This window comes from Trichophyton verrucosum (assembly GCF_000151505.1).
Source record: "Trichophyton verrucosum HKI 0517 chromosome Unknown contig00407_1.f1.exp, whole genome shotgun sequence".
NCBI lineage: Eukaryota > Fungi > Ascomycota > Eurotiomycetes > Onygenales > Arthrodermataceae > Trichophyton > Trichophyton verrucosum.
In genome coordinates, this window is record NW_003315360.1 from 17,170 (window position 1) to 30,312 (window position 13,143).

General features: G+C 50.4%; 5 protein-coding genes across 5 annotated transcripts; 3 read left to right on the forward strand and 2 right to left on the reverse strand.

Moving 5' to 3' along the window:
- Positions 1-82: 82 nt before the first annotated feature.
- TRV_05337 (uncharacterized protein) lies at positions 83-1,390 on the reverse strand (the record flags this gene model as incomplete). Its single annotated transcript, XM_003020522.1, has 1 exon — positions 83-1,390. The coding sequence occupies one exon, from the start codon at positions 1,388-1,390 to the stop codon at positions 83-85; it is 1,308 nt and encodes a 435-aa protein (XP_003020568.1).
- Positions 1,391-3,656: 2,266 nt separating this feature from the next.
- TRV_05338 (uncharacterized protein) lies at positions 3,657-5,236 on the forward strand (the record flags this gene model as incomplete). The annotated part of the gene is made up of 3 exons (XM_003020523.1): positions 3,657-4,117; positions 4,164-5,092; positions 5,187-5,236. 3 exons carry the CDS (start codon positions 3,657-3,659, stop codon positions 5,234-5,236), a joined length of 1,440 nt encoding a protein of 479 aa, XP_003020569.1.
- Positions 5,237-7,088: 1,852 nt separating this feature from the next.
- Positions 7,089-7,940, forward strand: TRV_05339 (uncharacterized protein; the record flags this gene model as incomplete). Its single annotated transcript, XM_003020524.1, has 1 exon — positions 7,089-7,940. One exon carries the CDS (start codon positions 7,089-7,091, stop codon positions 7,938-7,940), a length of 852 nt encoding a protein of 283 aa, XP_003020570.1.
- Positions 7,941-8,231: 291 nt separating this feature from the next.
- TRV_05340 (uncharacterized protein) lies at positions 8,232-10,895 on the reverse strand (the record flags this gene model as incomplete). The annotated part of the gene is made up of 1 exon (XM_003020525.1): positions 8,232-10,895. One exon carries the CDS (start codon positions 10,893-10,895, stop codon positions 8,232-8,234), a length of 2,664 nt encoding a protein of 887 aa, XP_003020571.1.
- Positions 10,896-11,925: 1,030 nt separating this feature from the next.
- TRV_05341 (uncharacterized protein) lies at positions 11,926-12,438 on the forward strand (the record flags this gene model as incomplete). The annotated part of the gene is made up of 1 exon (XM_003020526.1): positions 11,926-12,438. A coding segment is annotated over one exon (513 nt), but the record flags the coding sequence as incomplete, so codon positions are not given.
- Positions 12,439-13,143: the final 705 nt, after the last annotated feature.

The following is a 13,143-nucleotide window of genomic DNA, read 5'->3' on the forward strand; positions in this document are numbered from 1 at the left end:
GAGAAACAGAAAGAGAGGGAACTCGTAACACATCAATAAAACAGCGTAACACATTTCATCCGGAGCACGGGGAACGACGTCGTCAAGGCGCGTTAAGAGAATCCTCCGTTGGAGGCCTGGATACCGAACCACTATGGCTGTTCGAGCGTAGATGCAGCCTATTTCCGGAATTGAACGAAGACAGCCCGAGGACCTTTTTTACTGCATTGCTGACGCCGGACAGCCTTCTTCCCTTGCCATCCCGCATTTCACCATGTTCATTGGCATTGGCATTGGCACTGAGACTAGTGTTGACAGCCGGCTGCTTCGGCCTTTTGATAACAGGGACATCCTTTGTTGGCGTTGGCTTTGGGGGCCATTCGCCGTTTGTCTTCCATCCCTGGACGAGGGCTCGGGTCATATGAGAGAGGTTGATAGGCACGGCGGGCGTGTTCGACTGGATGACGAGTCTGCTATAGATTGCCGGGTAGACATTAGGAGTGATAGCAGCTCGTAGCATGTTGGAGTCAGGAATCAGGGGTCCCATGATGGGCACCAGGCACTCATCATCGTCATCCTCTCCTTGCTTTGCGTCTGACGTTGCGGCAGCTTGACAGTCTAAGGCAGATTTTGTATCCAATGAGACGGTAAGCTGCTCTACATTGTCTCCTGTGGGTGCATTATCGGCTGGTGGCTCCGACGGCTTGACGTGACCGGTGGCTGAGGCGTTGGACGCAGGCCGGGAGAGGGTATATTGCGACTCGGTATCAACCAGGTCTGTATCGTAGCTCCCGTTATAGCTCTCCTCGCTGCTTATAGACTGTCTGTACGCCTCGAGATTCGCCTTTGCACCGCTCATAGAGGCGTCAGCAGGCCGTTCAGGCGCCTTTGCACCCGTCCAGGCGTCTCTCCTTGCCGTCCAGAGGCTCAGCCCTTCGTTCCACTTCATCTCGTCCTCTTGTATCTTGCGGCGTTTCCTGCGTCTGTCCGATAACCCCCGCGCAACGGCCTCAGGCGACTCAAACCTGTACGGATCCAGTCCCTCAGGACCATCCAGTCCATGTTCCCACTCTGAACCCGAGTTGTCCATCTCCCGGTGCCTCCACGCGATCTCACGCGGCTCCTCTGGTTCTTCTGCCGGCGCGCCCTCAGCAGCCCGCGGGGTGTCCGGTTCGGCAGCATCGGCAGCAGCAGCATGTGTCAGTAGCGGGGGATAAGCCCAGTCATTGCGGACGACCTGGAGGAGGAACCGCTTCGCCTCCCTGGCTGCGGCGTCTCTGGTTTCTATGGTCTTTGTGACTGAGCTAGGCGACTCGGCGGTGCGGCTTCTGCGATGCAGGCTTGCAAAGACAGAATTCGACGGCGCGGAAACAACTGGATTGGGAGGAGGTAAACCACCAAAGCTATCCATGGGTGCAGACGAGAGGCCAGTAGCTGCTCTGGTGCGGTGTATCTCGGTGCTCTTGTGCTGCTGTGTGGAGGTGTCTGAATAGTTATGTGAATATGTTTGGAGAAAAGCAGCAAGGATGTTTTTTCGACCAGCGACGGAACGACTAGGCGGGAATATAAATAACTATCACCAAACACCACCGGCGAAGGGACCAGAAGCCAGGAGAAATAATACGCAGTAGCTCGATATCGCCCAGCACTGCGGTCGACCCGTTTTACGTGCGAGATGTCATCCAGGACGGCCCGGCGGTCGTGAGATCCCAGGTATTCGCCGCCCAAGAGAGCCAAGCAGGCCGGAGCCAGGTGAAAGAGCCCGAGGAGACGAGAGAGACGCTGCGTAGGCGAATGGCTCGCTTGCTGCTGCTCGTTCGTATCGACGGACAGCAGGCAGAGAGACGTGGAGGGGCCAAAGTGGTGAGATTGTGGCTTGACTGCCGGCTGGGATGGTTAATAACTATTGAGCAGGTTGACTGACGTCTTGCCCTGCAGGCCAAAAGTTGGACTAGAAAGACGGCAGAGCGCGAGCAGGGCCGCCCGGGGGTGTTTATGTCCCTCGATATATACGCAGAGACAGGCAAGACGGCGGAGACACCCTTGCTGGTGGCCGTTATAAGCTTATCCCTAGGCTGTTTCGTGGATATCAAAACCGCATCTCGAAATGCTGTTTCCTTACTACTGCATGGGAGATCCCGACGGAGGATCAAAGCATGATTCCCTGGAGACTCAATGCAAGATTGTTTCTATTGCGCGCTAGAGATGTTCCTTCGATGTTCCTTCGAGCCCTCGAAGACGGGTTCTGTTACTCGATCTGCCTAGGCTGTTATATCCTACAACCACCGGAGAATATCGCGGCTGCTAGTCTATCCAAGACTCCTTCTACCCGTGCCGCGCCCTGATCGACCATGATACACAAGATGCAAATCCCAGAAATTCACCGAGGCACTACTGTTTCGATTACTGTTTCGTGGCTCGCAAAAGCGGCGGCATCAAGCAGGCTGTCAGGCGACTCTGCATGGCCGGCTGCCGTTGGTCAATCCCTGGATTAGAATTCGGGCCAGACGAGAGGACTCTTCAACCAACGGTCAGCCTTGTCTTTGCCGCCATGACAGGTAACTATTAACAGCACGGCCGAATGAGTCCGGGCTTACATCTGACGCCCAGAAATCATACGATTTGGCCTCGTCGTCATACGACTGACTTGAATACTTCATGAACTCTTGGCCCATTGTCCGACGGAGCTAGCCTGCAGGGTTGTGTTTATTTGTTCACGGGGATACGGCCGAGTGGTCTCGAACTGATGGCCATAGCAATGGATCCGATGGCATACACCATATTTTCCTGGGGCAGTCTAATGACGATTTACGAGTTGTTGAGTGACTCTTTTGGCCAGCTTGATCTATTCAATGGTTGATAGCACAGACGAAGTCATAGTTAACTACCCAATAGAGATCAGCTGAGTCTATGATGCTATTTTAAGCCCAGTTTAGCGGTTCAGTAACTAACAGTTTATAGCATATTGGCATGGGTCCCTCGATATTATTACCCCAGCCGGCACTAATTCTTATCCTAAAGTGATATTTGATGCTTCTAATATCAAATACCATGACCAGGTTTTGATATTAAAGAACAAACTAAAAATGGACCTGCCTATGACCTATTCTCAATAACACCTTTTCCAGGCAAACCACCAGATATACCCTCTCCGTTAAAAACTCCTTTGTTCTATTCAGAGGCTCCGGCTATCCCTCAGTTAGTCCATTTTCTTTTATTACCAATCTCAATCTCACTTCGTTTGGTATTACAATTACTGGCATAGAAGTACCTATAAATGAGTACTCCAGCTACAAGTGAAGCCTTTACCTCCTTCCGCTACTCAAAAGAACGACAAAGACCAAAAAAATATTCAAAACCTCCAACTAAAATTATCCTTCAGTTAGGCCACTATTGTTTCTTACGTTATCAATCTCAATTTCACTCAGTTTGACATTACCATCACTGGCAATAAAGGACCTGTAGATGAGTATTCGCCTACAGCTGAGGTTTCTACCTCTTTCTGGCTGCTCAACAGAGCGTCAGGCTCTGAAATGATACCTTTTAATTAACTAGCTCTGCTACCACATCTCTTTTAGCATTCTTCAGTCCTGCTTCTTATTTACTAATTTCTCTCACACGTTTGATATTTTTACCAACCGACAGGCAAAATATAGTAACTTGCCAAACCAATAGCCATGGCTCAATGCAGCCAGAATACAGCCAGTCTTAACCGTCACTTGAAGAAGGTGACTTTGATAGCAGTTTCCCAAGTTCTTGGAGGTTACTCTAGATGTGTCCGTCTTGCGCTGGTTCTCTTCTGCTTTCTTGGACGGGATGACATTTCTCTAGCCCTTTGCGCTCGCGGAGCCACTACTCGAAAACGTTGGACAGACTCTGGCGGTATCGACGAGACTGAGGCAGACCTCGATTCCGGGCTTGCCCTCTTACTTGCAGACTCGACAGCGTTACTGCCTATACTGCGTGAACTTCAACTCGATGGGGCTATCTCAATCGGCCCTAGCAACGCCTTTCGCATGGACCCAGTTTATTCAACTAAGATTTTAGCAACATTGCCTCTAGAGTTGCGTCATTTATGGAGATTAAAGGCTCTGCTCTTTGCGTCTCAAACTATTCCCTGGGAATATCTTGAGCCTGAGTGTGTATGCCCTAGATTATGGATACATATTACAGCTACTAACCAGTTTCAGACCAACGGATATGTCTACAGAATTCGCACATTTGCAGCACACCTTGCTTGAGATAAAAAATAACGAAAGATATCGGGCTCTAGATTCGAATAAGAAGGCTGAAGTGATTTCCAGCTTACTCGAAGCGTCTAGATTCACAGACGTTGAAGGTCGTCTGTTCGCTATTGCCAACGCTAAGGAACTTATGATTGGACTGAAAAGCCGCTACCTGAAATATTATGTTGCACATAAGGAGTCTCTTGCTCTTCGTCTCACAGGCGATGTGGCCCAGGCTAAGGAGGTCCTCAACTCTATCCTCCCTATCGCGAGCCGATATCCATCCTTACGCAACGTCAAAACGCACTGGGCACGTGGACACATCCTCATCCAGCGTGCACTGGATTATTCCCAAGCTAGTGAACTTGATAAGGCCATAGAATTGTTAAAGGGCTGGGAAGCGATGAGTCGGCATCCTAGTCCAATCGAGTCTACTGTATTATTTCGAAAACATCTCCTCATGGGCGAACTTCTCCGTTATCGAGGAGGATTCAACGAGTCATGGTCACATCTTCAAAGATCAGAGCGGATTATTGGCATTCAACCAAAACTCTTCTTTACTCAATACCGCACCGATCTCTTTTTCAATATCGGCAGCACCCTAATAGAACTTGGTGATTTTGCATATGCTGAAAGCCAACTTAGAAAAGAACTTCTCAGACAAGCTAAAGAGGAAGATAAGGCCGCACCTCTTCTGAACCTCGCACTAGCCGAATCAATCTTTGCTCAAAAACGCTATGCCGAAGCACAGCTTATCTGTTGCGAGGTTGCGTGTCAGGCGCATATTTCCGAGAGGGAGGAGCTACATGTCTTAATTCTATTCGCGAAATCTTCTCATACCAGATCTGACTGGAGGCAGGCGTATAATTACTGGCATATGGCGTTTCGTAAGTTAAGTCAATACTTTCCAACCTACGACCACATTACAAGGGTAGTTCTCGCATCTCTCTGCAACATAGCGCGCCGCCTGGAGCTCCATAGTTTTCAGCTCAAGTTGGAAGAAATACTATCGGAGTTTGAAGATAGGATAGAGTCATTGAAAGGACAGCATTGGATTGCTGGACTAGATTTATGGCTGGACAGTTTGCCGGAGTCACTTACATCCGCGCACCTTTACCTGACAGCCGCTTACTAGGCAACTATTGAAACTATGTGGTAGACGAGTTAATTAGCTCTATACTACTCTAGTGTCACTTAATAACAATCTCTTGGGTGGTTGCCCAGGGCACTTCATGTCACATTCTTCGAAATCTCATTAGCTTTTCTAAATTAGTTACAACATAGATTATCTCGTTCGCTCACTACAGAGCAGTTCGCCTACTAACTAGTTAGTTATTTAAGGTTAAGGTATGCTCCACCCAACCTGCGGCCCGCATAGCTTATTTTTCTGCCACTTGGGCTTCATATCAGATAATTATACGGCAGATGGTAGTAATACCTCCGTCGATGCTCTCCGGCTGCCTTATATACTTCAAAACTGTCAAAATAGACACGGGTGCTGTCCTATTTCTCATAACACTATTAAAGGAAATATAGAATACATGGCCTCAAAAGCCTTGCATGCACACCCATGGTCAAGATACCCACTACCTACCCAAGCTCAAGCCTTCGTTCGAGCATCCGATAGGTCAACTAAGGCAGATATCAAGAGGGAGTTGTGGGGGATTGAGCCCTGCATAATATAGCTGAATTTGATTGGACTTGACCGTGTCTGCCTGGATGGCGGCGTAGCATGGGTATGGTCTCGCAGCTTGCTATATTACGCCCATCAAATCAAAATCGAAGCAACAACTGTCTTCCCTTCTCTGTTGGAGGGCAGTGCATTGCTGTGAGTCATTTGAATGCTTATGAGCTAGGCAGACACAGTCTTGAGCATAAATTTTCTGTCAGTAGACTGGGATATAAAATGGCCTTCCTTCCATTGAAGATGAGGACAAAATATGATCAAAAATCTAACACTCACACACCCATCCTCTCAAACAGATAACCATCACTCTTGCTACTTTTGTGATAATTGTGCTCATCGACATGTGTATCCTGGAAGAAGCGGTCATCCAACTGTGGAAATGTGGGCACACCGCACCAGACATCCCAGCACCGAAGACTCACCAATGCCGTGAAGCAATTGAAAGAGGATATAACTGCGATAAGCCGTCTCGTGCTGCAAAAGGCTCCAGCCGGAGCCGGGGAAACAGAGTCGTATGCCCTGACTGCCAATCTAAGGGATCAAAGTCGGAACCAAAACCAAGAGATGATGGCAGCGCTGGAGGGGCTGGGGCTGGGGCAGCTGGCGGATCGGCCTCTACACACTCAAGAACCGTCACTGTTGGTGCCTAGAGCATACAACTACTTATGTATGCATCTACTCCGTACTCCGTACGGAGTACTGTCCCGACATTTCCCCTTCTGTGCCAGGCTAATAACGTACTAGATAGTCAGTTATGACCAGGGTCCCTTGCCGTGAAGCTAGGCAGCGGTCTCCATGAATTAACGAGCTAACTAATCACACGGCTTCAACGCCAATGCATTCGTCTTGTATTGATTCATTAACTAGTTAGTTAGTTGTTTGTTAAGTTAAAGCCTATTTCAACATGGCTACTCTCGAAAGTTGTCTCAGTTGCTACATACGTATATATTTTTCGTCTCCACGGCCGCACGAAGAACTCCAAGGATGCCGCTTGTTAACGGTAGTTAGTTAGTTGGTTGGTCGGAAAATCACTTGGCCTCCCCCTGGCGGGCTGCACTAGCTTTTATTAATTCGGTTAGCCTGTTATAAATACTTCACGAATTAAACCCCTAGTTACCGCTGAGGCTCGAAATTCTTCTAATCACTTCAATCTCAGGTCGTCCTTTTCCAGATTCAAGCAATATTAAAAGACGACAATGGCTCCCGCGGTTATAAATGTACCGCAACGCCCCGGCTTCATCACTATCGGCATCACTGGAATTATATGCAAGGAGGGTGACTTCATTGTAAAATATCCAAAAACAGAGCCCGAGACATCTTCGTACGCGCAAGGGTATAACATCATGCAGCTAAAGATGATGGACACTGAACGCCAGATATATGAGCGATTGGGTCCGCATGACAGCATCATCCGTTATTACGGCCCTCTTGACGACTCTGGGGCATTCAAACTGGCATACGCAAAACAAGGCGATCTCGAAAAGTACATACCCAGACACGAGATGCCATCCAAGGCAACACGAATAGCCTGGATTCGGTCTCTGATAGAGGGTTTCTACCACATCTATTCCAGCAAGGTGCTTCATCAGGATGTCAAACCAAACAACGTTCTTGTCCACGATGGCTCAGTTAAAATCATCGACTTTGCCAATGGAGAGATCTTCCCTCCGGATACAGACATGGAGAAAGTCTACACAGATGACCCTTTCGCGAAGGGAGACTTGTGCGGAATCGCCAGCGTGATCTACTCTGTGTCCGCCTGGAGAGTATTCTATTACGAATATTTTGAGGACAACCGATTCCCGCGGCCAGATGAAATTCCTAATACCGAAGCCTTGTTGTATCGGGAGATTATCGACAAATGCTGGAGGAACGAGTATCATTCCGTTCGATCACTGTATGAGGATTTCCAAAAACATGAGCAGGAGGTTATTATTCCGGACCTAGAGAGGGACGAGAAGCCCCGGATGGAGTTTATACTGTGGTTCTGTGCTGTCCCATCTCTACTCTTGCTTTCGGGTCGGTTTCTTTGCGGCGGATTTAGATGATACAGAGAGTGTGCCTGAATGGAGCTGCAGTTAGCTGCGGTCTTGGATAAATGTATGAATAGACAGGTTTTTTGCAAGTAAACGCAAACGGTTTAGTATTTAGATAAATCTTAGCTATGAGTAAACATAGAAAACAGTGTTATTTTTCTAATACTTCATGAGATATTGGTACATGTCCTCTATATTTTCCCCCAACGGCCATGAAAAAAAGGTAACTGACAAATGGTGATAAAAAGTAAGTAGAAAAAAAGATGAATAGTATACAGGAGTATCAAACATAACAAGTTGGGGCTAATTTCGAACACGGCCAGTTTCAGCACCAGGGGCGTCGGCGGCGTTGGGAGCTGAAAAGCCTAAGCCATGAGCCTTCTTTCGCCGTCCCTTGCGGTCACCATATTTCTCGTCAAACTTTCTGATAGCAGTTAGAGATGACATGTCTTCACTGATTGATGCGCTTATCTCTTCCATTGCCTTTTCGAAGTGTTCTTTGCGCAAAGTGCGGTGTTCGGGATACTTGTACGGTTCGTCTCCCTTGTGCTGTGCAGCGATGTCATTCTCTTCTCGGACACAGGCTAGTGCAGCCGCAACTGAAAGGTTCTTCAAGTCAGAGCCAGAGTAAAATGGTGTCTTCTCAGCGATATCGGCTAGATCTACGCATGGCGCAAGACGTTCATCCTTGAGATGGATCTTAAGAATGGCCAAACGGTCCTGTTCCGTGGGTAGATCAACGAGTAAACGACGGGGTAGACGGCGGAGCACGGCATCATCCAGGTCAAACGGCCGGTTTGTAGCTATCATAATGAAGGCAGAGAGGCTGTTCATGCCATCCCACTCGCGGAGGAACTGATTGATGAGTTCTCGGTGGGAGGTGCGGTTACTTGCACCTGTTCGAGAGCAGAAGATGGCATCTGCTTCATCAATGAAGACAACACAGGGTGTGAGCTTTTTGGCCAGGGTGAAGATGGCACGGACGTTCTTCTCGCCTTCTCCAACGTACATGTCGTAGACGTCTGATCCGCTGATTTCAAGGACGGTAGCACCGCTCTCGCGAGCAACGGCTTTGGCAAGCATTGTTTTACCTGTGCCTGGAGGGCCGTAGAGAAGTAGACCGGGTATCTTGTCGGTAGCAAGGACACCGTATGTAAACGCCTCGGGCCGAATGAGAGAAAGGGAGGTAAGTGTCTTGAGGGCCTCCTTGGTCTCAGGTGGAACATGGACATCTGCGAATGTAGTTTTTATACCTTCTGCATCTACCACGCCATTGAGGAGCTTCTCTTCGTGAGTATTGCATTTCGGTCGTAGTTTATTCCGTCTATCCTTATGGGTAGATGGTTTCGACGGTTTCGCTTTATTCTGTTTCTCGCCTAGCCAGTCACACTTGACCTGATCACTTTTGCCTACCAGCTCAATACCCTTGGTAATATGGTCTAGTGTCAGGCTTTCGTCAGGTTTTATACAGCCAAGGGTGAGTGTGGAGATGCGGTGGACAAGGCTGAACGGCCAATACCCCGTATCGAGGCCCGAGGTTCGAATGAGCTCTTCCTCAAGCTCCCAGGGCTGGTCGTTGAGGAGGCTCTGAGCAGCTGTTCCGGACCTCCTGAGTCTGGTCTTCAGCATAACTTTTAGATGTCGAATGTTGATGTCGAGGATGCGCTTCTTTGCATCTTTGGCAAATATTTCTTCTGCAGCCTTTGACGACATTGCTGGAGGCACGACGATGGTTGAAGCACGCTGGTCATAGTCTCTTGGAGTCAGCCTTGGGAATGCTTTCTCATGGCCCTTGTCAGATTCCGGCTCAGATACGGTTCCGACGATAACTATCTGGTCGCCGTTGCGCCGTCGTCGCATGACGGTTTTGTGCAATAGTGAGAGGAAGAAGGATCCCCCCCGGGTGTTGAGTAGGTCTTTGTAGTCTTGTATTTGTAGGATGAGTGTTGGTTTCTTTGGCAAAGGTGATGAGGATTGCTGGGATGGCGGGGTCGTAGGGGTGGGAGGTGTGGTAGGGGTATCTTCAGCAGATTGAATGGGGTCGGTGGGCTCAGGGGTAGAAGATGGCTGCTCCTTTGCATGCTCAGCTTGCACACACTTCCCCAGAGGCACATCCAAGAGCTCATTGATCAGTCGTAGACATCGAACGTCCTCATCCGAGTCCATGCCTTCCTTGCGTTCACCACCGGGGAGGACTACCTTGGCGACTCCAAATGAGCCCTTACCGCCAAAGAGAGACTGCAGTATGGATGGGTTTACCAAGCTTGAAATATCAGCGCTGATTTTGGTGACGGGGACAGCAGACTGGGAAGACCAGCGGTCCGACTCTTCATCTTCCATCTCCTCCTCTTCCTCTCTCTCCTCTGCTTCTTCCTCCATCTCCTTCTGTGTATGCCGTTGTCCCGGCCTGTAGACGTCATAGCCGAGGAGAAGCATCATGGAGCTAGACAGCTGATCACTTTCCTGTCGTTGCTGGCCATATAGCTCGGCAATATCCTGTGCATTCAGTGTGACGATGCTGGTATTCAGGTCCGTGGCCAGGCTCTTGACCACAGCATCCAGAAAGAGGATTCCGCCTTCACCGGGGTACTGTAAGACAAGATGGGGCTTTGCAGAGGCTGGGTCATGAGCATATCGAGCAGCAGGCAAGGTTAGACCGGCCTGTACAGCTGCTCTTAGCTCCTGCCATACCTCTGGGCTGAGTGTATACCGAGAGTCCGGGCTAGACGGCGAGCCATCATCTGGCTTTCCGGCGCTACCGTCATCACCTCCCTGGCCCTCACGGAGCTGGTCACCATCCTCGGCGTTCTCCTGTTTGCTCTTCTGGGATATCTGCACATCTAGGGGTAGTAGCTGTGACTCATGTGCGGACTGATCAGACAGCTTCATGTTCCGCTGGTGGAACCAGGCTGGTAACTTGATAGCTACCGGCTTAGCGGGTTTATCTTCCGCCCTTCGATTCCTCATCGCTCGGCGAGCGCCTGACCCGTACGGACTGTAGCCCCTGGGTTTGTCCTTTTTTGCCTGGAGACCGGGCTCCTTGGTCTCTTTCTCTTTCCCCTCCGGCGCCACGGCATTCTTTGTCTCTGGCACCGGCGTCTCACCCTCAATTGGCCTGCTGTTGCTTACAGGCGTGTCAACCGGGTTATGCGGACCCTCTGGAGCCTCTCTGCGGGCGCTCGAGGAGTGAAAGGCGCGCGGATACCGGGCATGTTGACGGAGTCTAGAGCTGGCGGCGAGCGAACGGGCGGCTCCAGGGCGCCCGTAACGCACCGAGCGCAGAGCGCATTGCATTTGGGCGAGCATCCAGGGCAGATCTAGCACTGCTGCCACTGGGCTGGAGTGTTTCGAGTAGGTATTCGAGGACTCATCGGCGCTGAGCTCGCTGTCGTTTCTTTTCTTCTTTTAAGGTTCTTCGTTTGCTGTCGAGTTTGATCTGATATGCGGATATTAGTTTTTCCGTTGCCGTTATGCAGTGATTACATAATCATAGACACTGAAAATTTTACAGCTTCAAGCAAAGGCACAAGAGGGAGAAAGAGATAGAAATTGAATGCTAGGGACAGTTTGGAATGAAACAAGTTTGACTGAAAAAAGATCAATTCATTCACTAGCTATGCTATCTATATACGTACTGAGGGAAGAGACCTAAATCTGCAACAGTCAGCGAGGAAACAGCAAGCTGATCAAAGAGCAAACAAGCGAGAATGGCGTGTATAAAGCAAATCAGACATCCAAGGAAGATAAAACGCTCAACGACACGTCGACTTATTAGGTTCATGCGACAGCTAGCGTGGAAACTGCGAATGTAGGAAAAAATTTCATCATAGAGTGCTGGTGTGTGTGTGTGTGTGCATGTGTGTACAGGGTATTGGTAGGGGATAGCTTACCGTACAAACTACTCTACTGTGAGCGTTCAACGGCAGATGCGGTGGCTGCGAGCTTCATAGCACCTAGCGAGGGTCAGCAAAGGGCCATCCAGCGCGCTGAGGCAGCAATGGCGGTGGGAGACGGTTCCAGTCAGACAGATATACTGGCAAGCAACAGATCAACCGGAGAGGGAAGATCCGCATGTCTCTTTCAAGGGCGACTCAGAGAAGGTAAAGAAGAAGGAGTTTGTGTCATCACGGAACCAGAGCACACCGATACCACGTACCTTCATCGCATCTCCTACACCACCGTCTTGATCATCATCCCAACAACATCGTCGACTTCGTTGTTGTTGTTGTTGTTGTCGTCGTCGTTAAGAAGAAAAGAAAATTTTCTTCTTTTTAAGCGCACGAAAAAAACAAGCGTCCCACGTGACCTTGTCCCAAACGGGCTAGCGCGGCCGTCCGTTTTGCCTCTTCGAAGTTTTGAAGTCGAACGCAGCAAAGTCGACGACGACGACGACGAACAGCGCACAGCGACGAAGACAAGCGACGACGACAAGCGACGACGACGAAGACGACGCAGCGAAGAGACGAGAACGACGCGGGCTGACCTTCTCGGCGCTGCTCTCGACCTGATGGTGTGCAGGCGGACCTCCTCGCCGCCGCCGTGCTCCTGATACGCCCTCTCGTTTTCCCGCCCCCAGCCTGCTGGAATCTGCCCCTTCAACCTCCGCCGGAGCGCCTCGCTCGCCCTCTGCTCCTCCTTGCGCCCGCCTCTCTGAGGCCGAAGACCGTCGAGGCAGTCTGTCGTGTGGCCGCTGGAGCCCCGTCTGCGCTGGATATCTCGCCCTTCTGGTCGCCGTGGGGGTCGCTTTTTGCTCCGGAAGTATACTGTTGGTTAGGGTTCCGTGGGGATTAGCCCGGCCGTATTATCGCGTCGATACATGCCGGATATCAGCAGAGCCTGCCTCTGTCGCGCGTTTCCCTGGTGCCCTCACAGTTCTGCTCGGTCTCCCAGGCGTCGTGGTCAATCGGAAATGATGATGGTGCAGCCGTTCCCTGCTCCTCAAGTCGGCATGGCGCACCATCCGGGCATGGTGCAGAATCACCCAATGGCCCCCGGCCAGCATCCGGCTGCCGCGCATCTCGCTGCTCAGGCACCTGGCGGAGGCATGATGCAGCAGGTCCATGCCGGTGTTTCTGCGCCGGGGGCTCCCCAGGCCTCCCAGCCGGGCCCAATGGCTGCTGGCATGCAGCCCGTTTCGGGACCGGGAGGTCCAGGTCCCAACGCTCACACTCTCTCCCATCTCGGACCCGCTCACTCCCATCAGATGTTCCAGTCG